This window comes from Amphiura filiformis, chromosome 8, assembly GCF_039555335.1.
Source record: "Amphiura filiformis chromosome 8, Afil_fr2py, whole genome shotgun sequence".
In the NCBI taxonomy this organism is placed as follows: Eukaryota; Metazoa; Echinodermata; class Ophiuroidea; order Amphilepidida; family Amphiuridae; genus Amphiura; species Amphiura filiformis.
The window spans coordinates 6,263,425-6,289,084 of NC_092635.1; the positions used below are offsets into that span (position 1 = coordinate 6,263,425).

Sequence of the window (25,660 nt, forward strand, 5' to 3'; positions counted from 1 at the left end):
GTCATTGGTATATTGTGGAAGAGATGATAAAACAAAACTGGGAATAACGGGGGAAATGCCTCTTTTAAGACAAACATCACGATATGCTGATTAGGGTCAGGGGTTACTAACCCTAACCCCTGTAACCCTTGACCCTAATTGGCATATCGTGATGATCTGTCTTAAATGAGACATCTTCCACAAAACTGACCATTTCACTTGAATAGCCCATTTTTCTTCTGAAAATGACCTGCAAAGGTGCCAAATAATGACTAAAAAACACTCGAAATATTCTTATGATCTGAATTTTCAATAATTTCTATTGTAAAAGAAGCTAAATTTACTATCATTTTAGTTTTTTTTAATGAATTTCTGCATGCATTCACAACCCACACACAAAAAAACATGGCCAACAATTGCAAAAGAATGGTATGGTATCAGCCTGGGGTATAGACGAATCCAACGAGCCAAGTGATGGTCAGGATTATTAGTCGGCCATAGCTGGGGGGCATCCGCGCCAAACTAACTTAGTTCGTTTGGATTGTGATCAGGGGCCCATGGACAAGGAGCAGTACGGGCCCTTTTAACCAGGGCGGGATTTACCTTTTGGGGGCCTTGGGCCAGGCCAAAATTTGGAAGCCCCGAACTCACGTGCTGAGGAAGGCATGTGCACTCAAGTCAGTGGTCAAGTTTTGGTTTACGTATAATATAGAGGGGGATTAACATATTTTGTTCCAATGTTAGGACATTTACGTGCAAAGCACACGAAAAAATTCAATTTCAGACTATTTTAGCCCCAGATCAACATGAATTTTGCTATTTGAATGCGCGCGAAGCAAGGAAAATTTAACAATTTTGCCCTATTTGGGCCAAAAAAAAAAAAAAAAAAAGGTAAATCCGGCACTGTTCTCCATTATCAGCCCTTATTTAATTTTCGCTTTTGTGCTCGGGCCCCTGAACCCTCAGGGCCCATGGACTTCGTCTCCCCTGTCCACCCCGCTTGCCAGTGCATCAGAGCGCGGAGCACTTGCGCCACGTCACAGGAGCGGTAAACGCTGCACGCCTATGATATTGGCGTCGCGTAAAATGGATGGATGGCCCCCAGCTATGGCCGCCAGTGAGGTGTAGGAATGTGGCTCGTCAAATTCATCTATAGGTTATTTTTCACCATTGGTCTCTTTGATATCTACTTCAAAATCAGCTCCTCCCAGAAGGGCACTCCAGTTTTATAGTGTACACATATGCGACCAGAAAAACATGAAAAAAGGATCCTGTTTTAGTGAATGAACATGATTCATGTGAATCACATTTAAAGGGCTAAAAATTTCTAGAAAAAGGTTTGATTTTAAACTTCTAGTCTGTGCCTTTTATTGTACCTATGGTGTGTATTATAAAGATTGTGTTTTCTTATTTGGATCAGAACCATCACCCAATTCATTAAGAATACTAGAAAATGATAAAAAACATGTTTTATTTTATCAAAAACTTTTAGATAAAATCCTACTTAGGTGGTAAATTTTAGATACAATCCTATATCAAAAGGGCAAATCCTATTTAGGGCATGTTTTGAATATCTCTGATCTTGCATGTGTACACTATGAAACATCAGTGCCCCCCCCCCCCCCGCACAGAATTTTCCTCTCCACCAAAATAAGTCCTGTCTACATGCTCCTGGGCTTGCATGACCAACATTAACTGAAAGACAGAAGATCTTTTCTTCTATTCAATGAGATGCTCATTCTTCATAACTTTTCCTGTGGGCGTATTGAATGTAGTTGAAGATGGAGAATTTTGATGCATCAACTTGGAACCAGTACTCAGGATGTCTAGTTCTGGATGAGTAACTTCTGCAACACTTTCCACAACCTTGATATCTTCTGATGTTATTTTGGAATCTGAATGATCATTAATAAAGTGGCTGTCACTTGGTACGTCTGGAGACATTCCTGTCCTTGAGGAATGCATGGGTAGGCTGTGCATAAAAATATTGGAATGACATTTTTTCTTATGCTCTCCCAGTGATACTGGACCTCCCACAAGTATGTGACAGAAGCAACAAAGGTACAAGTAACGCATTGTTTCTAGGCACACTTGGTGGCGCTCTTTATCCATCACATGCCCAAACTGGTGTCCACAAGATCGGCAGATGTTGTTAACCATTCCATGAGCATGAAAGAGTCCAACTATCTGCACATGGTGTGAATTTGACCACATTATGTGACACTTACAAGCATTCAGCCATGATACTGGGTGAGTAGTGGCATGTTGAATCAACACTCCTTTGTGGGTGAATGCTGCACCACAAACACAACAAGCATAATTGACATGCCACATGGAGTGTAGATCTACTTGGAATTGGGCTTCAAATATCTGAGGACAATACCAACATCTGTGCATCTGTGGTGGCAATGGCAGTATGCCATGTGGTGCAATCCGGTATGATGTAAATTGTCTGATATCAAAGTGAGTTGTGCTGTGATTTGGTTGGATGTTTGTCATCTTGTTTTCTCTACGACTTCTTGTGGATATCCAGAAATTCTTGTACTTTTTCTCATGCCTACTAAGATGCCTCTTGAAGCGTGGCATATCATCAAAGAACATACTACAGTATTTGCATTGAAAGCAGCCTGATATGCAATTCTCATGAGAGATCCATTTATGACGTTTAAGATTGTCTAGTAAGAGAAATCTCTTACCACAATAACAACAGTATCTAGAAACATTGGCATCACCACCTACGATACTAAGAACACACTTATTATGAGCCTTTAGCTTGTCTATTGTACTGTAAGACTTGCCACACACTGAACAGATGCGTTTATTCTGTTTTCTTGTTTTTTCATCACTGAAACTGCACATACACCTGTTTACACTGTGCCTTTCGTTGAAATTATGCACCTGCATATCAAGTAATGTTTTGAAGGGTAGACCACAACTACAGCATACATGCTTGTTCCAGTAGGAGTGTAGGACTACTTCAGCACGACTTTTGAATTTACCCTTATAATCTGAATAAGGGTATTGTCTCACTTCCTTCTTCTTCTTTTCTTTACTATCTTCATTAGAATTGTTTTTCAATGGTTTGCAAGGATATGGTTTCTTCTTGTTCTGTATTCCTTTGATCTTCCTTCGCTGTTTCATGCCGCAGTTCTTTGTTGGTTTCCCAGTTTGTGAGGGAATGTTTGATGATGTTGTCACACCAAAATAATCACATAATTGACTTGTAGCTCCAGATTGCATGCTAGTATGGCAAGAAGATCCAGCTCTCTGGCAGCTAGGCATGGATGGGTCTTGTGATGTAGCATTGATTGAGCCTAGAGCAAAATAAAAAGGCAGAATTTTAAAATACATTTCACAAGTCTTGTGGTAATCAAAAGTAATCAACATTCAGAGCAGGCCTGTATGCAGGGGGTGGCAGCACCCCCATACAATCCACTAAGGTTCATTTCTATTTCCAATAAAAAGGTCACAAACTGGGAGAAAAAGGTGCACTTTTTGGTGATAAGATGTTTAAAAAGTTCCCAAAAAGGAAATTTAAGGGAGTTTAGGTCCACTTTTTACAAAACTATCTACACAAGCTCACAAAGAAGTCCACACTTTGGAAGTCCTACACTTCCCCCATAAATCCTGCATGTGTTCGAGCCGTATTCAGAGATTGGCATAAATGTGACTGTGCAATTGACAAACATGAAAGCAATCTAATAAAGACAAGGTATTATGAAGGTATGTTTGATTATTCGGTGGTACAGGAAAATGAAGCTTTTAAGATCATTGTCAACATACAATACACAATTTACAATCAGGAGAGCCATTATTTTATTAAATAGCCCAAGTAAGAGATATTTCGTTGGCCATTTAGTGGGTGGGGCAGTTATGCAGAACCTATTGTGCAAAAAAAAATCTGATTTTCCCTTTAGCCTCTTTGGGGCTTGAACTAGCTGTAAAAACATGATAAAATCAGGAACATAGTCATCGAGGAGCAGGGGGTGATGCACAACCTACAATCCACCATAAGCTTCACTTTTGTAAGGTGACCTGCTAGAGAAACTGAATTACTGGAAATGTTGGATGGCAATTTTGAGTCATGATTTTTTTTTTGTCTTCACTTTTCACCACTCATTTTTTGCGGGTCAACCTTTTTTACAAAAAAAATATTGTAAGAGTCTGTTTTTTTGAAGTCCCGCATCATATCCCTAATAGGTGCCAAATAAAAGTATTCTTAGTCAGTGGGAGTGGTCTAGTTCGTAGACACATAAACTGATTGGACAATCAGAGATGCCAGTCAATGCTGTCAAAAAATTCTGAAATGGCAAAGGATTTCCTGAAAAATGTACTTTGCCTATACATTTGTACAGGACATTTCCTGAAGACTGGCAACACTGGACAATCGCATGATATCAGGTGTCATCTATCAGGCCGTGGCGACCCCACGTCATCTATAATAGGGGAGTTTTGCTTAAAAATAGTTTACAGTTACTAAATTAATTTTAACTGACTAAGAATGAGAATAAATGATAGGAATAAATAACTATCCTTCACCAAGTGATAGAATACTGGCAGGTCCAATATTTTATCTTAGTGCGTCCGGCATCCACTACTCAAAATATTGGACCTGCCTGTCGCTATCACATGCGGTAGAGGAGAGAAAAAAAACAAAAATTCCTATTGTTTATTCTCTATAAAATCATACCCTGAGCTTGTGGTTTACATTGTTTCTTCTCTTTACACGCAGCTTGTTGAAACTGTTCTTGATGAACAAATTCAGATGCCAATACTCGAATCATCCATGGTGGACTCTCCTCTATCTCCTTCATTAGGTTAACCATGCTGTCATCATCTTCTGCTGCTTCTTTGATCTTTGACCCCAATGTGGATGTGAACTTTTGAATAACACCCTGTAATCTTGGAGTATGGGACAAGGTAACTGATAATTCTTGGCAGATGGTTTTGAAAACAAGTAACTCAAGTTGGCTTGGTAGGAAATCTATGTTTGTTTTAATCATATCAAGCACAGTTGACTGCGTAATTTTCAAGTAACAAGAAGCTTGGCTCGGCCATGACTCCAACTTGGTTTTCTGCTTACTATCTGAATCTGGAAAATATTGAACAAGATTATTGAAATCATTTATAATTTATACATGTATGCAATACAGGTGATTGCAAGTATATAATTTGTATCGTTTCATGGTCAATCATGTTTATGGACATTTATAAGCAACTGGTGTAAATAGGCCTACAAATATTTGTATTGCCCTATTTGACCAATCAAAAAATCTGAAAAAATAGGGTCATATTTTTGTTTTCATAACTGAATTTTCATATAATTATTTGGTATAAATTCAAAAAATGTTTTAGCTGTGTTGTTTGTCACCCTATTTTTTAGTGAGCTTGTGTTTTTTAACATTATATGTGGCAAAATATTAAAAATGCAAACTCTTTAAGGTTTGATTTCAAATGATGTCATTGCCTTCTTTCCACATGTACAAGCCTGTTAATTTTGAGGGGTAGGGGGTAAAACCCATGTCATAGAGAACTTTCATTAAAGCCACAGACCCTGCACATAAAGGATTTTTGACAAATAAAATGCTGGACCAGTAGTGTTGAAGCCATGGTCATAACCAGACTTTTACAACAAAGGGCAGCAGGAGCTCAAATGCAATGTAAAGTCCTTACCCTTCTTATGCCACTGAAAGTGATATTATCTGTAAGAGAACTCAAATTAAATAAACCATGTGGTGCGCAATTCACAAGGGGGAACAACAGTTTCAATGGAGCGGGGGAGGGGGGGGGGGGAATATGGATTCTCTCCAGTCAACATAGACAGATAAAGCTCTCAAGTATGAGAGTCCCAAAAATTTCCAAGTCAGGTTTTTAAGCTTTTCTTGGTCAAAACAGGTCCAAAGAAGGTCCACTTTTCACAATATGCCCCTCCCTCAGAAAAAAGGTCCCCTTTTTCAAAATTTGCACCCCCAAAATAAAGTCTGCGTATGAGCCTGGTCTAAATATAGTACAACTAAAGGGTTTGCTTGTAATAAGTCATGCTAGAATGACTACAACTGGAATTGAACATACCTTTGGAAGAACTTTTGGAGTGTACTAAGTTTGTATCTTTCCTCTGACGAAGTATCCTTCTCTCTGGAAGATTGAGCAATTTTGTCAGGTCATTCAAGATAGTCTTTTGTGGCTTGCGATACATATCCTTTCTACAAATTTGTTGAAACTGCTCTGGATTAACAAATTCTGATACCCGAACCTTACATGGCCACTCTATACTAGAATCATCTTCGTTAATGAGTTCTTTACGAAGTGCAGAAATGTAAGTCACGATTTGGTCCTCTAGTCTGGCAGTGTAAGTCAATGACACAGACTTCTCTTCACATAGTTTGTCAAAAACAAGTTTTGCAACATCTTGTGCTGACAACTGAAGATTCTGTCTGACAATATCTAGCACTATAAAATACCCAATGTGCAGATGTGTATGAAGTTGTTTGCTAGTAGATGTACTTTCAAGGTTTTCTGCATGATTGCCATTGATGTCTGAAATCAGAAGAAAAAATACATGAGACCGTCTTCAAATTGATTAAATTAGGTGGACAACAAATTGCTCTCCTGATTTTAGGAGAGGAGGTTTTAAGGCCAGAGTAATGAGAGAGAACATGGACCTTTTCGAGCATCATTCTTTCGAATTGTATTTCCAAAGTATGTAAAACTATACATTTTTGGAAAGGAAATGAGTCAAGAAATCCCATGGTGACGTCAGATTTTTTTCAAAAATCTTGAGTTTTTGAAAAAAAATCACAAAAATTCACATTTTTACCCCAATTTTTTTGTGAAAACTTTAAAAAAAATGTGTTTGGAGTAAAAAAAAAAACCAGTTAGATTTTCATAGAGAAGAGACATGAGCTTAGGGAAGGTTTATTTATTATTTTGAAATTTGTGTCTTTTTTTTGAAATATTGAAAAAAATGTGTGAAAAAACCCAATTTTGTCACTCTATTAAGCTAAAAATTGCACATAATGGTGTATGTAAAATGAAGCGACAAATCTTCTCGCTCTATTGGTGGCATCGGTATCAGTGTAGCTTACATGCTTTTAAAGGTAGAAGCCAAAAAGTGGTACATCAAACAAGATGATTTGCGCCTTCATTTTGCATACTACTTTGTACAATTTTCTCATTTCTTCACAAAAAAAAATGCAATGGGTGTAGTACCCCCTTAAGACACAATTATTTAGACATACCTGCTTTAGGCAAGCTTCCTGCTAACTCATCTGCAGAACCCTTTTCCTTCACATCAGTTGCCAAATCTCCTCCCTGTAGTCCTTGTCCATTCTCTCTACACATGCTTTCAAAACCTTCTTGTTTGATAAACTCAGATGCTACCACTCTGCATGACCAATCTACAACTTTGTTAAGTTTGAATTTAGACCTTATCAATGAACTGTAGCTGTGCATTTGAGACCGTAGCCTCTCAGTGAAGATAAGATCCACAGATTTCTCCTGGCATATTGCTTCAAACAAAAGTTGAGCACTCTTTTTCTTATCAGGAGTGGAGTCTATAGTTTTCCTGATTATATCAAGTACTGTTGCACGCTTGATATATAAATGGGTTTCAGTCGTTAAGATGGGTATGTTTTCAACATTCAGGTCACCTTCTTGAAAAGCACCTGAAATCAAACAAATCAACAAAAATGGAACTTATTCTAGGTAGTGCAAGCAATTCTTTATTAGAATTGGAATGGTATCAACTTGACACAGGGCTATATCTTACTAAAAAGAAAAGAGCAAGGCATACCAAATTGATGTGGGGAAACAAGTAAAATACACACTAGAGGGTATGCAGAGGGGGACAAAACACAACAAAAGTAGGCATAGAAGTAGGTAAAGTTTGATAGTAAAATATTACCAATTCCAAGGCCCACAGAAGTGTTCAACCTGCAAAAACAACACGGATCAATAGGAATACAAATGTGCACTGGAACAAGTGATGAAATTCACTGTGCACATAAGCAGACACAATAACCAAACAAGGCACAAAAACAGGAGTTCGATTATTCTGGTTTACATTTTGCATTAGTTTTTATCTTGTCTTTGTCTTGTTCCCCACACCAAGTTGGTATACAATAGAAATTTTAATTTCTATTGTAATTTCTATTGTGTTAAAACACAATAGAAATTAGCATGCGCTATCAATCTTTAGAAATAAGAAAACCCACTTTTATACAAGTTAAGCTTGTGTCTGGTTCAGTCCTGTATGTATACTGTTTTATGCGAGTCACATGCTGTACAACTTACTATACCACTGGGTACCACATTTATAAGCCCATAGTACAGCGAACAATTGGGGAAACTACCGAACAACGCTTCTGATGACGTCATCAGCTGAACTTCTTTCAGTCAAAATGTTCTTGAACAATGCATTTCAAAAACAAGAAACTGCAGCGAAGTTTTAATTAAGTATTCATTGCCTTACTTGGTGCAGCCTTTACTGTACTTCCATCTTTTCCCGCTGTTGCAGCCATGGTTTCTTTCAAGCATGTGAACAACTTGGACAGCACTGCAAGCTTGTTGAATATCAGGGTAAATGTGCATGTAGAAACTGTTTCAAGGAGGGTGAGTTGTTAGCTGAGCCAGCATCCTCCCTGGCTGAACCAGAGGCTGAACAAAACTGTAGAATGTGATTTCAGATAAAAGAAAGAACAAGTGGAACAATCTGTAAAATCTTTTTATAATCACTCAAGCAATACTGACTCAATGAGAGTGAAAATGCAGATGAAGTCAACCATATCTTCTATTCATATGGTGAAAAGACAGTCAAAACTCTCTCATCTTAATGACTCAGTTCAACTCTTATTTAAAAGTGTAATGTTAAGGAATGAACTCATGGTCATGGTGTGGGTTATGTTTTATACCCAATGTTCTAACTTCCAGATCAATCCCAATGATAGATCATCATGAGTAAATAAAATTTCAGTTATCTGTTAAAGGAGGATTTCGTGATTCTAGCATCCTCTTTTTATGACATTTTTCATCCACGGAAAAAGCTTATTCCCAAAATTCAAGTTGATTCCGATTTTGTGTTTGCAAGATATGCATGATTATGTGTATTACACTGCTCCATAGGCCACTGCTGTAATTTTTAATATTTTTGCTAATCGAATTAATCTGCAAGAAATCTTTGGTACCGGTACATAAACATTATGTGGCCAGAGGTTTCCGGTGGTATAAAAATCTCAACTTATTTTGAGAAAAGTGGGGGGAATAAAGATTATTTGGTTGTCCATAGATACCAAAGGGTCGGTGGGTCAGATTTTTTATTGTTTTATTTTTTCTCATAATATTTTTAAATAGCCAAAACGTAATGCCTAATTAGCTTAATAAATAATCCAAATCGGTGTGAATTATGATATTATTCTCTACTGTATCATTTCATTTGTGTTTATTAAAAACTGTTTAGAAGTGAAGAAATTGTTTCAAAATCTTTTCAGGATGTCAAAACATTTGAATGAAACAGTTTTTCTGGAATTTCCAAAATTAGGGTCAGTATTATTTTGTACAGCAAAAAAACACCATTTTTTTCCAGATTTTTCAGAGTAGGGTCGATAGGATAAGGACAATCAAACAACTTTTTTTGGGGGCTCATGATGTAGTTTTTCTTTACACACCAGGCTGTTAACACAATTTGAACAAGAATTGTCTTTAAAAAGATAATGTCACAAATGCACAATTTTGCATTGATAAGTTCCTTGAATGCTTGTAATTTGTTTTGTGTGTAAAAATGTTCTTAAACCGTTTATAATTCAAAACATTTTAATAACATTTTAATGTCAGGTTATATAAAGATCATGAATACATTTTAAAAACATTATTGTCAAATATTTTGGGCAAACTTGACATTTTTGCAAAATATTTTGTCAACAGTTAGATAACATTCTGTTAAAATGTTTTGCATGTGATTTTCAAAAATGTTATTAAAACATTTTTATACCCTTTAGCCTATATAACCCGACATTTAAACATTTTCTGTAAAATGTTGTGTTTGCTGTTTAGTTAGTTCTAACTGGCAATAAAAGTCGAATTGGTGAAAAAACGGGCCAACGACAATACTCTAAATTTTGAATGCTGAGACTTGTGTCAAGTCTTTGAATTTTGTGACTGCAATACAATTGCATGTTTTTGGCCCATTCCCCTCAAATTGCGAAATTTTTAAAATTTGACTTTCAATGCCAGTTAGAACTAACTAAAGAATCAAGATTTAGTTATGTTTCATTTGGCAAAACAGGATATAATATTTTTAAAATCCAAATATTCATGATATCCACCTCAGAATATCCCCTGCCTCCATGATCTTCTGCAATCACTAATGACAACACCTCTTGCCTGATGAGTACTAAATTGAACCATCTTCAACTTCCTACATACATTCCTTGCACTTTGCATAATCTGGTCTATGGATTATCATTCGATGGTGAGACTCAAAGCTACTCTATTGTGTATCCTACAGATCAAAAGACATAATTAAAATGATGATATTATGTGTCACCAAAATGTGAACCATTTTGCCAATCATCCATGGTGTGCATTAAGTTCAGTAAATATCCTTGATACGAGGGTGTATATGAGCCAAATAAAATTGAGGTCAACCGAGGTCAAAGGTCATCGCAGAGGGGGTCAAATTTCAAACTTTGTCCGGTCGGGCTCAAACTTGGTGGGTGGAATCCTTGATATGAGGGGACTATATACGCGAAATAAAGGCGCCTTCGTCAAAGGTCATCACGGAGGGTTCAAATTTCATCCGATCGGGCTCAAACTTGGTGGGTGGAATCCTTGATATAAAGGGAACACATATAATTGAGGTCATCCGTGGTCAAAGGTCATGCAGGAGCTACATTTGAACTTTGTCTAATTTAGCTTACACTTGGTGAAAGTAAATCTCCGTATCACGGGAGCACTATCACGGCTATAGGTGCTCTTACAGCTACAGGTACACTAGTACTAATAAAATTATGAGCTCAATGTGTCTGTCTGTCTGTCCGGCTATGCGTTTCGCCGGGCTTCGACTCATCGTTCCGATATTTCAGACATAGATGAGTACTGGGCGTGCGCTGTTTACTGGGTAGTTTTAAAGGTCATCGGAGGTCAAGGTCAAAATTTCAAACTTTGTCCGATCGAGCCCAAACTTGGTGGGTGGAATCCATGATACGAGGGGAATATATGCGCGAAATAAAATTGAGGTCAACTGAGGTCAAAGGTCATTACGGAGGGGCTCAAATTTCAAATTTTTTTCCGATCTGGCTCAAACTTGGTGGGTGGAATCCTCCGTATGAGGGGAGCATGAAAAACATTATATGGAGATCATCCAAGGTCAAAGGTCATGGATTTCAAACTTTGTTCCATCGGGCTCAAACTTGGTGGGTGGAATCCTTGATATGAGGGAAATTTATGTGCGAAACAAAATTGAAGTCAAAGGTCATCTAGGGGCTAAATTTAAACTTTGCCCTATTGGTCTTAAACTTGGTGGGTGGAATCCTTAGCATGAGGGGAGCATGAAAAAAATTACATCAAGGTCATATGTCATCTGGGGTCAAAATTTCAAACTTCGCCCAATCTTGGTAAAAGTATTCTCTATAACACGGGAGCATGAACAAAATCAAAGCGAAGTCACTCAAGATCAAAGGTCATATGGGGTGAAATGTTAGAGTATGTCCATTGGGCTTAAACATGGTAAAAAGAATCATTGATATGTCAGGAACATGTCATAAAGTCAAAAAGGGTCATCAGGGGTCAAGCAGTATTTCTATCATGCAGCTGGTGCCCTAATAGTACGGGCCATTACAGCTACAGGCACACTATATTTTAACAACTTAAAGAAGTGATCCTAGCATCCTCTTTTTAATGACATTTTTCAGTTGATATCCGCATATAAAGCATACATGTATTCCTAAAATTTCAGTTACGATTTTGCAGCGAGTTATGCATGACATTATGTGAATTACACTGCTCCATAGGCCACTGTGTTGTAATTTGGTTCTGTTAAAACCAGTGAAATACATAAGCTATCTTCAAACCATGAACTAAACAATCACCAACAGGTAAAAGTGTTAAACCAATTAATATGCAAAAAATGTTTCTACATTAACATTATGCCATCACAGTCATGTAACTCATGTTTCAGATGGACATTTTATTTTTGAAAAGACCATTCATACAATACATAAAAAATATTTCAAAATACATAAAACAGCGTAATTATGTTATAACAGCATGATTATAATAAATCATGCTGTTATAACATAATTACGCTGTTTTATGTATTTTATTACACGCTCTACTATCTAATAGTATCGAGCACTATCTTCAGCTGTTTTGATTAACTATATATTAAAAAATATTTCATATAGCCCCCTCACAAAAACTAGTGCATTGCATTCGTGCTTGCTCAATTAGCATTCTGTGCAAATTTTATTACCGGTACACAATTTGTTGCCGTTCTTTTTTATGGATCTTTTCATTTTACATGTAAAGTCTATGGATATTAATATTAGAGAAGGCTGGAAAGGGCGCTATAGCCTCATTTTAGGCCATTTTAGGCACTTCAATGCTCATAAAAAAAGAACGGCAACAAATTGTGTAATAAAATTTGCACAAAATGCTATTTGAGCAAGTACAAATATAATTAAATACTTCTGGAGAGGGGGCTATAGGCTTGATAGCTAAAAGAACAAATGTCCTATACCTTAATGAAACAAAGGTGGAGGGAGGTACCCAGTACAAATGACCATACAGGGACATTGCCGCACAGATGGGTAGCATTTTGGGCCTTTTAGCATATCAATGACCCCTTTTTCTAGGCCACTGGATATGGATGACTTTAATTCTCTTTTTTTTTCAATTTTGCCAACATTTTGGGGACTAATTTGTAAAAACACAAAGAAACTTGAGTACATCAAAGAAACCCGAGTACATCCCCTCTCCAGGTCTGTAGGCCAATTCAACCGCATTCTCTTTGTTCGCCTATGATAGCCCTATATAGGCCTAGGTATGGCGTATAGGACTGGTAGCGATGCATCATAGCCCTGTGTAAGGCTAATGAAAGTGATTCTTAGTTTCCCGTCACCCACCTGTATCACCTTTTTTTTCAATTTGACCAAAACTTTCATTATTTTCATAAGGGGGCTGGCAAGGGGGGGGGGTCCCAAATATGTTGGTGACCGGAGTCAATTTAAAATTTTTAAAAAATTTTATTCATTGCCGGAACTAAGGCGAAGAGTGTGCCAAAACTTAAGAGTGAAGAAAGTGCGCGGAGCGCATTAAAATTGTTATCGTAAGTGTAAAGAAGACGCGCGGAGCGTGTAAAAATTTTGCATAGATTGTACGCACATTTCGATTGCGAAAATTTTGAGTCACCAGCCCTTAATAATTCTATAACCGCCCTATTTTGGGTGTTAAAAAATTATAACCCCCCTATTTTTGGTCTGAAAATTCTATGACCCCCCCTGTATTTTTGGGACCCCCCACTTCCGAAGAAAACGCAAGACAAAAAAAAGTCAATTATCTGAATTAAAGCCATATTATAACATTTTCAAACAAAATATATTAGCATTTCTTTGCCATAAAATGTTAGCTTTTACTGTCAGATATATATCCCCTTTTATTTTTGAGCCGAATAACTACGACAAAGCAAAGAAAATTGGAATTTACTACCAGCGCACATGTCGCCAATACGTACCACTCCTTCGGTCATGTTGTGGTACGACCTTTTGTTGTGTTTATCACCGTCCCGCACGCCGTGTACGTACTGTGTGTTATGAACATTGTGTATGCGTTCGACTATAATTCCATCGTAATAATAAAGCACCACCGGTTCCGGCGTTTTATTCAAAATCTCGGATTTTGACAAAACTACAGCACCTAGAGTCTTTAATTTTTGCAGGGTATATTGGTTTAATAAAGTACAATTTAATCGTGTAAAAAAAAAGGAATTTTAAAAATTCAGTGAGGGTGACTTCCTCAGCAAATGTTATAATATGGCTTTAATTTGAGATGGAAATAATCAAAACTGAAACTCAAAATTATCCTCTGGTGATCAAATCAGCAGTTTTTCTTTAGGTAGAGGATGTAGTAAATAATGTCTGTAATGATGATCTAAGCATTACCTGTTTTGAGAAGGTCTTTCATCAACAATTATATAGGTATATAAAATAAGCTAAAATAGGCCTAGCCATGATATAAATAAAAGTTTTTAACAATAATTCAATTTTTCAAAATAATGAATAATGATATCATGACCTCATATTCACTGAAACAAATGTGACAGGAAATGATCGTTGTTTAGCCAGGCAACCATTTAAAGTAAAACCAGAATCCAGATAATCTTGACAAACATGGAACACTTACCCTTAAAATTCCAAAACTTCCATGGTTTGTTTACATCTGGCAGCTGGTAAATTTTCACTTCCGGGTTGACTAGACTCTCTTTCAACTATGCTGCGAGAACGTGCCTGGCCTGGTAAAGACTGCGTGTACGGTTAAGCAGGAAACATCGATTGACCTGACTCGACTCGGGCTTCTTTCTGTTGATGTGAGAGAGCTCGAGAGCAATGTCGAGAGGTGCATTTTGATAGACAGTTCTTTGCTGATAATAGTGCTCTGATTATCTTAATTTGAAGATGCTAATAGTACATGGGATTATTTCATTTTGATATATAATTGTAAGTTGTAAATAATGATCATTTCGTCGTCGGATTAAAGAAGGTTGCAAAATTCTGCACACTTTAATATTTATACTACTAGTTATGTCTTAATTTTTTATTGTAATGGACAGTAATGACTAATGTAACTTGTAAGCTTATATGAATGATCTTCAAACCATGATGAATCCATGAAGTGAAGTCTACAGACTAATCATCATGATCACCAACAGTTAAAAGTCCCAGCATCACCGCTTAATGAGGGCCAATCAATCCATGAAGTCAGAACATGCAGAAGAGGCAAAACTGCTACGCACATGTACATGCATGACATGCGTAGTTTGCGTACAGACATACCTAGTGCCGTACTATTACGCTGCCTTTCGTATTCGCAGAGGATGACAATTTCGACCTCCTCGTTTGTTTACAAACAGAGAGGTAGACAAAGGGCCTGTCAAAACTGTTCCACTTGTCCAAATACTCAAGTATCAAAAGGTACACCCATATCGTATGTGTGAGTTACGGCTTATCACAATCCTTTCACAAGATGGCTTATATATCGGCTCCATACATTCGATGTATGTAATCAAAAGCAGGGCCGTAGCAAGCGGGGCGGCCGGGGATGCCATGGCCGCCCCACTTTTTGAGAAATTTGTTATGTTTTGCTTTATATCATTATTTCAATTTGGGCATATATTTGTCATTTGGCCGCCCCACATTTGTGATGGCCGCCCCACATTTTTCAACCTTGCTACGGCCCTGATCAAAAGGATGGTCCACAATAGAGTGATTCACGCAACATGAATAGGGGATTAAAAAACTGTGAAGTAGGACCATGTGCTTCTTTTGTCCAATTTGGCATCAAGATTTTGAATGGAAAAAGTTCAGACCCAGAACACAATCATGTCAGAAATTAATATTTTGTTCTGGGTCTGATTATTCGGACTAAAGTTGTTGTTTTTAAACTTCCGTGGTCGTGCCTGTGCGTATTGCGTACACGAGCGTAAATGCAAAAGCAATAAACAATCACGCTGATTGGCTGATCAACGCACTTGACAACAAGCCGGCTGACCCATTGGTCTTCGGCGCGGCACATAGTAGGCGACCTTGTCACTTCTACGCGATCGCAATTCACCAGCGCGTACCCGGACCACGGAAGTTTAAAAACAACAACTTTAAGACATACCGTGGGCGCGTAACGTCTACATCTATGTCTACGTCTATGTTGATACTTGGCAGGATCCATTTGGACGTGCGGCCAAGGAATTGTGACTTCTGCTCAGGTGCGGTGCAAAGTCCATTGTGTAGGTATGCCAGGTGAATTTTAATTTGCCATCAAACTGCATCATTTTATATATCAAATTAAAGCCCTTGAGTAAAGAGAGCCAAAACTGAAAACCTTTTTGTCATACACAATGTAGCACTTTCCGTGGCAAAGTTACATCTTTTCAAAGATCGACTTTCATCAAAAAGATTCTGCTAGCAAAATCGGGAGCAAAATTCCCCAAAACAGCATTACGGGGTGTCTAGATCTTAGTCTCATGATGATAGCAGCTGTTTTTAATGGAACTACTATCAAAATCTCTCTAAAATTCAACGGGTGAGTCTCTCATCACCATAAAAAATCATATATTTGGGTCAAGTGAAGTATAGAAAACATATTTATGTAGGTTTCCTTGACCGACCTGTTCTTGAAAAAACTTGAAATTTCTATGTAAATATGTATTGTGTTTGGGCCCCAGTCTAGGCGAATTTCGCTGACTAGCAAATGTGTTAACTAAGGTTTGCCTGGCATACCTACATTGTGCAGTGGTGCTAATATATATACATGGTGATGACAGCCATCGTGCAAGCAAAATTTTAGACTGTCCAAAATACGCAAATCTTGCTCAAAAGATACAGTTGACTCATCGAAATAACTTTCATTCAAATTTCAACATTAACAGAATAAATAACCTCCGGTGTAAAAAACTGAACCGCTGTCCGACTGAAAAACCATAGTAAAGTACTCTAGCATTGAATGCGTAACTATCGTGTGCAAATTCGAAGCTAGAGTTCTCGAGCAAGTATTATCTGATATCTGCTAGGGTGGTACTGTCTGTCTGGTATTGGTTGCTAGCATAGGTGTTACATACTGAGCAGGATTGATGGCTATGGCATTGGTGTGGATTTTGTACATCATGATGAGGCTGGCTGCTTGGCGGCGTTTCTCGAGAGAGTCCCATTCAAGCTCTTGTCTCGGTGATGGTATCTTTTCAGCACAAACCTAGCCGCCCGGCGTTGGATCATCTCAACACGATTGACATCCTTTTTGCTGTATGGATTCCAAATCACACTACTGTACTCCACATGAAGCCGAACAAGGGAGAAGTATGCTTGTTGGCGTAGTTTCTGTGGACATCCCCTAAGATTGCGACGAAGGAGCCCAAGAATTTGGTTGGCCTTCCTGGTAGCATTTGTGATGTGGGTTTGCAAAGAGAGGTTAGATGAAAGTGTCAATCCCATATATGGTGACTCTGCAACAATGGTCAATTGGCTACCTCCGAGGTTGTACTCCTTGTGGATGTTATTGTGGCGGAGTGTGAAGCGCAAAACATGTCATTTCTCAGTATTGAATTTCATTTGGCAAGTTGACGACCATTGGTGAAGGCGATTGAGATCTTGTTGCAGCAGGTCAGAGTCGTTGGTATTGTTGATGGGCCTATACATGAGACAATCATCTGTGAATAAGCGGAGTTTGGATGTAATGCCAGAAGGAATGTCATTGATGAAAGATAGAAAAAGAAGTGGCCCAAGTACCATGCTGAGTGTCAACAAGGATCTGGTGCTTATTGTATTGGTCCATAACCTGACTGTATATTATGTGTTCAACCAGTTTGCAGCATATCGAAGTGATGGAGACAGGACGATAGTTGCTTGGGATGCTCTTATTTCCTTTTTTGTAAATGGGAACAATGTTTGTGGTTATCCAGTTTTAAGCTTAAGAACCCCGGCATTTGTCACAGAGATGTGATCCATTGGTGGAACTAAGGGTTCACCCATATCTGGTATGTTGGTGGTATTTTCAGTAGTGAAGACTGACTGAAACTTAGTCCGAATAATCAGACCCAGAACAAAATATTAATTTCTGACATGATGGTGTTCTGGGTCTGAACTGTTTCCATTCGAAATCTTATGGCAAATTGGACAAAAGAAGCACATGGTCCTACTTCACAGTTTTTAATCCCCTATTCATGTTATGTGAATCACTCTATTGTGGACCATCCTTTTGATACTTGAGTATTTGGACAAGCGGAACAGTTTTGACAGGCCTTTTGTCTACCTTTCTGTTTGTAAACAAACAAGGAGGTCGAAATTGTCCTCCTCTGCGAATACGAAAGTCAGTGTAATAGTACGGCACTAACGGAAACTGTCTGTTGAAAGTAGATGCTTTGCCCTTTGCACTGAAAATGACACTGGTTCCATCCTTAAGAGAAGTGATCTTAGATGAGTCTTGATTCTTAGAACGGATGAAACTCCCGAAGGACTCGTTGTTTTTGTCCTCCAGGTCACAGCAGATTTTGTTCTGAAATTCCCAGTAATTTTGTTGGATTTCCTTTTTCAGATCCTTTTGATAGAGTTTGTATTCAGTTTGTAAGCCGTACAGCCATAATAATTTTTCTTTCAATGACCCAATTACTCCATCTCTTAGTTTGTTAAAGTCGAGAAAGAGATGTGACAGTTTACTGCTGTTTCTTTTTTGGAGGCATGATTGAGTCAATGACTCTGGTTATTGATTAACCTGGGGGTTCCTCGAGAAGTCTAGCCAAGAATTTGCTCACCGATAGCTTTACATTCTAGGCTAGAGACCATTACATTCAAAATCTAGTAGGATTCGCTGAAGCATGACACGTATAAAGCAATGGAACTTCAGGAGTAAACACAGCCGATCACGACAGGCGATTGCATCAAAAATGTTGCTAAAATTACACTTCAGCAAAATTTTACACTGTCATTGTCCAAAATAGGCAAATCTTGCTTAAAAGATATGTGACTCATCGAAATAACTTTCATCCAAATTTTAACATTAACACTGAATAAATAACATCCACTGCAAAAAATTGCACCGCTGTCCGACCGAAAAACCATAGCAAAGCACTCTAGCATCGAATGCGTACAATGTAACTGTCGTGTGCAAATTCGAAGCTACATTTTGTAGAGTTCTCGAGTAACATGGGGGGCAGCTAGTTGACAGTTCCAATAATTGAAACTCTCAGCTCCGATTGGGAGTTCCAACAAGTGCTGTGTAGTACCGTATATGTAAATGTGTTTAATGTGCAATCACATACATACTTAGCCGTTGGTACGAAGAAATCGTTGTTCCATAAATGACTGAAAATTACACAAAGTAATAATTTTTCACCACATGAAATGAAAACACAGGTGAGTAATGTATGAATATATGAAGCGGTCAAACAGGTTGTTAATTATTGTCAATATTAATATTTTGCGACATTTGTAACGAAAACAATTAACACTGGAGACACCCTATGGCACCTGCTACAACTTGAGAACAAGTGCTCACACGTTTGAAATTTGTAGTTGCTACAACTGGGGGGGGGAGCAAGGCGGGGTATCAGGCATGTCCCATGGACTCACAAAAAGCACCTAAACAAGTATTTCTAAAAAGACTAAACAAGTATAACACCCAGAAATGGGTGCTTTTAACCATATAAATATTAAAAAGCTGCTGCCTTCAGGATCTTGTTCATATTGCAGGCTTTCTAACCCTGGGACTGGAGTCTACATATGACTGAGCTTGCTTACAATAAAAAATTGGCGAATGCAACAAGCAAAAAATTAACTGCTATTAGACTAAAGCCCACAGTTACAGTTTTCCCATAATCCTTTGCAGTCTTACATTCAACGGTATGGCGAAGCCAAGGTGTACGTCTTAAGTTTATAAACAATGGAAGGCTTGATCCTATACGGAAATCTGGTACTAGAACTTCCATGGTTGATAGTAAACATGCCCAAATAGAGCACCTACAATGTAATCCGAACTCTGTGAATTGTTGGTGTACCCGCGTGCCTCCTGCCTGGTCTGCTGGGTCGGTGTCACGATGGGCCTAAAACTGGGTTGTAAAAACATCATGAACCAGTGTCCAAAGGAATGTGCAAAGGAATTGTACATGAGAAGAAAACACCCCGGAAAACACAGGATGAAATAGTTTGAGCTAGTTTGAGGGTGAGGATTTATTTCAGGAGATTTGTTAAACATTTGTGATGCGATCAAGCAAAATCAGTCGGAACTCTGAAATATTGATTTTGAGATATAGTCAAACAAAGGTACCGGTAATATTTACTTTTGCTTCCTATTGTTTTGGAAACTCTTTTATTGCTCATATCTTTGGAACTGGTTGCTCTATTTCAATGGGGTTTTCTGCACAATGCAGCTTTATAAATATGCTTTTTACTATCTTATAAGATAATAAAAATTTAATATTTCCGAGTTCCGACTGATTTTGCTTGATCACATCACATTTGTCAAGAATGAAGGAGAAAGAACAAAATTCCAAACTTGGCAAAACTACCCTAAGTAGGTAAGAGGTCCAAAAACATACCCTTTTACACCAATTTTACATGAATTAGATACCCTATTCACGTTGCGCATGTACAGTGGCCGGCTGTTATAAAATACCCTTTTTACGTGAATCTTTAGACGTGCCAGATACCCCCCTTGCCACTATAGTGGCCCCCGGATTGATTAAACGTAATACAAATGTCACATGTGGTAACCTTTCACCCATTGCCATTCTTGGTCGACATGCAACATGTGCCTTTGGGGAAAAACAGGGCGATGGGCGATGTCTGATACATTACTTGTAGGCAAGCCTCAAAATAAGCAGATCTGGACCAGGAGCCATGCATTTGGAAAAAGCAGCTCCTGGTCCTGGGGTTATCTAGTGAACCAGGAGCCATTTTTAAAGAGCTAAGAGTCATTTAAATTTCAATTGTACACATTAAAATAATACAAAACCTGCTTTAACTACCAGACTCTGGTTCTAAATGTTAATTCATATTGTATATTTTTGTGTGTTTTATTTTTGTGCAATGCCTGCCTAAATATTTAATACTAATTGTTCTTATGTGTATTTTTATATTGTAATTTATTGTATGTAATTTGGCCTACGGACCACGAATTGGCAATAAAATAAAATATCAATCAATCTCAATCTCAACTCTGGTATCGCGTAGCAAAATGCTACACAATTTTGGAGTTAAGTAGCATTTTTAGCACTTACACACTGAAGTATGTGAATATACCAAGAGCTAAGTAATGAAAGTAAATTTTGCTATGCATAAAAATGCTTAATTCCAACACTGTCAGCCTGGTTCAAAATGATTTTGGTGTGGACCAGGACCAAAATGTTATGACCATTGGGTAAATGGCTCCTGGGTGCCTGGTTATTTTGAAGCTTGCTTGTATCACACCGATGTACTTCTAACTTCGTAGGGTTATAGAGTGTGTATGCTTTGTGTCATATCGCATTTCTGGATATAAATGTCCTTATTTACTTATTCTGTGTTTTACAAACCTTTGTTCTTTACAACCCATTGTTGTGTGGGCAGTGGGCACCTGTCATGTAATTCTAGTTTAACTTTTAATAAGTTTTTTTTCATCTTTCCTTTTTCTGCAGGTTCTTGATACACACGCTGCAACAATGAGCTACCTCAAGAATCGGCAGAACAGGTTCACCAAACACTTGTGCCCTATATGTCCTGCAACTTTTGCTGTATTCAAAAACCTTAAGAAACACATGAAAACTCATGCCGCCACTGACTTAATCTATCAAATTCCAAAGGATTCTAGGAATTTCTTTAATGGATTTTTAGAAGATCGTTTGGGAGCTGTTAACAGTACTGATCAAAATTATTGCAGTAATGCGGTCTCTCATACTGAGCATGGTGAGACTGAAATAACTAACCAAAGTCATGGTAGCACACCTCCAGAACAAGACATAACCTTTGCAAACAATATGACATTGATCTCAGGTGAAGAATTACTTGACAGCTCAGATATTGTGATAACACAAGAGCTTCAGGTGCCACCCACATCATCTTCTTCAGAACACGTAGTTCCTGCACTTGATGATCCAGTGGAAAAGAGTGGTATGATATTTGTAGGTCTTTCTTGTGATTCAGTGGAGGAGGAGGATAATTCTGATACCAATGAGAAATCAATGAGGAAAAGAACTGATGTTGAATGCAATAAAATAATGTCGGCACAAAAATGCCAATCAGATAGTGATGAGGGTGAGATTGTTTTACTTGATGATGATAGTACTGATGAGGAGATGTTGTCCAATAATGAAACATGTCAAAAACACTTGACAGATTTGACTCAAGCCTTGATTCAAGAAAGCGAGTCTATCTCTGCCTTCTCAGAAAATGCAAGTGCAAACTCATTACAGACATCAGTAAATACCAGTCAAAGTTTGAGTCAGAACAGTAGAATCTCAGGAAATTCATCAGATAGACATCAGAACCCTGGTCAAAAAACAACATTTGAGACTCCATCCTATACTATCAAAACCTCGAGTCAGGATAGCGTATCACTACAACAACATCAACATACAAAGAGGACAATAGGTGACAGTGTTTCTTTGCTAGCACAGTCCAATAATACATTAGAAGACACAAATGCCAAATTCAAGTCAAATTGTGATCAAACTGTCCACTCTAATGCTGCTGTATCAGATAGTGATGATGATGTTATTTTACTTGATGATGATATGGATGTGGATGAGTTATCCAATAATGCAGCACGTGCTTGTGATGACAGTGCTTCATCCATTGCCTCTATGATAGATCAAAGACACTCAGGAAACTCAACAGATATGAGTCGAATGCAGAGTCAACAAAGAAGCATGGTACCCACATCAGATTATTGCCAAATTGTGAGTCCAGAAGCCCCAGGAATGTTACCTGATTCAGGACAAACCTTGAAGCATAAAATTGTGGGGACTGCATTGGATATGAGTCAAACATCACAGTGGAGCAAAGAACAGCCAAATAAATTACTTTTAACAGATGCAATTCATACCTCAGTAAATAAGCATAATCATTCAAGTAATAATACCTCAGAAACATCTAGGTGGTGTCATTCATCATCGTCTGCAACTGCAGACTTTGGACAAAAGAATCGGATGCAATTTTCTTGTTTCTTGCCACATTTTAGGTGCAAATACTGCTGCCAATCCTTTCATATTTTTGATGCGTATAGTAAACATTTGTACGCTCATAGAAGGAAACTTTTTAGGCAAAGAAATATCAAAAGAAAGCATTTGTATAGTAGGCCATTTGCCAATACGAGCAAAGGAACAGCTAAAATTGAATCAATTGTCAGAATATGCCCTATGTGCGGCAAAGGATTTGTAGGTGCAGCTTGGATCTTGCATTATGTTAACAGGTGTTTACATAGACGGCAATGTCAGTATTGTGACAAGTCCTTTGATACCAGCGATGAGATGAGGGATCATGAAGGCTTACACTTATCAGTGACTCCGTACCAATGTTCTACATGTGGGCGTGGCTTTGCGGTAGAGAAATACTATAAAATGCATCTAATTATGCATCAGAATGATCGGCATAGTCAATAGCCTTGTCTTTTGAAAATTGCTGGCGAGTGGCAAATCACTCTCCTCAAAACTTGCCAGGTGAGCTGTAGGTGAGTGATTTTAATCACTTGTATTAATTACACCAATGTAGGCGAGTGATAAAAAGCTCTCCTCAGCTTCATTTTAGGCGAGTGATCACTCTCACTCACCTCAAAAGACAAGGTCTGCAATAGGGTTGTTACAAACAAGGGGAAAGTAAAGTAGAGTCACCTGTTAGAAGGAGGCGGCAATTTGGATAACCAAAACTGAATTAAAAATTTGTCAATTTTGAGCTGAACAAATTAGGCAAAAATAAAATTGCAATTTAATAATAGCCCCTATGTCGCCAATGCGTGTCACTCTGTCGATTTTGATTTAGTCGGTCCTGTTGATATGTTATGACCACATCCCATTTGCCATGCATTGTACACTGTACAGTGTTATGAACATCGCATGTGTGTTGGACAAATACCTCAATCATATGAATAAAGTGATGAGACACTTTTATATTTTTTAAATCACAGATTATGTCACAAATACAGTACATGTACCTACAATACATGTACATGTAAAGCCTTGATTTTTGCAGGGTATATATGTTTTATTTGTGACCATCCACCACAAACCCAGTGTAAAGTCGCCAGTGCTTATTCAGAGATATGGACCAATAAGCAATACAGAAATCAAAGGAATTTCTAGAGAAAAAAATTTGATTTGGAGCACATATTTCCCAAGCAGTTACGACAAGTGATATATTGTTTTAAAGCTTGTTTAACACTCTTCACACGGGTGTCGACTGCAGACGACATGTTTCAAAATTTTTTTAAAAATTCAAAAATTTCAGAAATGTAAATTTTCATGACCATATTTGAAATCAGCCTGAAAAATGCATAAAAATGAGTACAATCAAGCCTAGTATTGGTTCAGTGGTTCTTGAGATAGCTCTTAATATTTTGAGAAAATATCTCAAAACTTGGGACTTCTTATGTTGAAGCCTATGGCTAGCATGCAGAGCATTAATGGAGATTTCAACTGTTTAATAGCCTATACTCAAAAGTGCGACTTTACACTGGATTCGTCGTGGATGGTCACATATAAGTACATTACAATCATGTAAAAATATGAAGGGCATCCTCCTTAGCAAATGTACAATATGGCTTTACATGTAACAAAATGTTAGTTTTCCCTAACAGATATGTTCCCTAGAATGTGAATGCATACATCTATGAATCAGTGAATCATATTGGCTAATTGATTCTTGTGATTTTATTTAGAATTTAGAGATTTTGTCACGACAACTTCACTGAGCTTTGTTAAATGCAGGACCTGGTCATTTGAAGTAAAAAAATGACATTCATGTAAAAATTAGAATTTTGAAAACAATTGAGGGCATCCTCTGTTAATAAAAATGGAAAATGTATACTTTCATAGTTTATTGCCTTAAGGGGGTACTACACCCCTCGATAAATTTGTGTCTATTTTTGCATTTTTCTCAAAAACTAATAACACAGTGGTAAAAAGTTATGTATATTATAGGGGCAAGGAATCCAATTACTACACTGGAAATTCAGTGACCCAAGACAAGTGGTTTGTTATTTATGACCAGAAATTAGGTACCACTAGGATGTACCTCGTTTCCTATCATATATATTATATACTGAACCGCTTGTCTTGAGTCACTGAAATTTCAGTGTAGTAATTGGATTCCTTGCCCCAATAATATACATAACTTTTTGTTTACCAGTGTGTAATTATTTTTGAGAAAAATGCAAAAATAGTCAGTGATTTTAGTCACAAATTTACCACATGGGTGTAGTACCCCCTTAAATAAGCAGGTGCTGAAGCTGCAAAATATCCCTGAAGGTTTTCTGTTTTAAGTGGAATATTAAGGTTGGACTGACACTTTGTTTGGTGGTCATACAAGTTATAATAACTTGTACTATGTAGGCTAAATGTTTATAAGACATGAAATTGTATGTAATTTTATTTATATTGAAAGTGTTTTATGTATTATCTGTAATTCTGTATTGTGTTACCCTGTTATGTAACTTATTATGTATGGTATGATGGTAAGCATGATTTGGACTGTGATTTGGACCTGTATGGTTAGAGACTGGGCAGGTTTTCTCCTCAAATTTCAAACCTCAATGGTCTAAAATGTGATGCAAGATATATGTACATGTACTTAATATACCACAGAAATGGTACAAATGGCATGGAACTCGCCATAGAAGTAGTGATGTAACAGGATTATTACCATGTAGAGTTTGGGCCAGACTATTTCTGAATGTTTCCCTGCACTTTAGTCTATATGAAGACTGCGCATGCCCTCATAACCTTTGTATGTGTGCAATC

At 37.7% G+C, this 25,660-nt stretch overlaps 2 protein-coding genes across 2 annotated transcripts; one reads left to right on the plus strand and one right to left on the minus strand.

The window, feature by feature from the left end:
- Window positions 1–872: 872 nt before the first annotated feature.
- On the minus strand, window positions 873–10,493 carry LOC140158550 (uncharacterized). The gene is made up of 6 exons (XM_072181676.1): window positions 10,299–10,493; window positions 8,450–8,644; window positions 7,218–7,643; window positions 6,052–6,516; window positions 4,670–5,071; window positions 873–3,293 (listed from the first exon to the last, which is right to left on the minus strand). The coding sequence occupies exons 2-6, from the start codon at window positions 8,496–8,498 to the stop codon at window positions 1,699–1,701; spliced, it is 2,937 nt and encodes a 978-aa protein (XP_072037777.1). The 5' UTR covers window positions 8,499–8,644; window positions 10,299–10,493; the 3' UTR covers window positions 873–1,698.
- A 4,088-nt stretch (window positions 10,494–14,581) lies between these two features.
- LOC140158551 (uncharacterized) lies at window positions 14,582–23,639 on the plus strand. The gene is made up of 2 exons (XM_072181677.1): window positions 14,582–14,687; window positions 21,347–23,639. The coding sequence occupies exon 2, from the start codon at window positions 21,371–21,373 to the stop codon at window positions 23,306–23,308; it is 1,938 nt and encodes a 645-aa protein (XP_072037778.1). The 5' UTR covers window positions 14,582–14,687; window positions 21,347–21,370; the 3' UTR covers window positions 23,309–23,639.
- The last annotated feature ends 2,021 nt before the right edge of the window (window positions 23,640–25,660 follow it).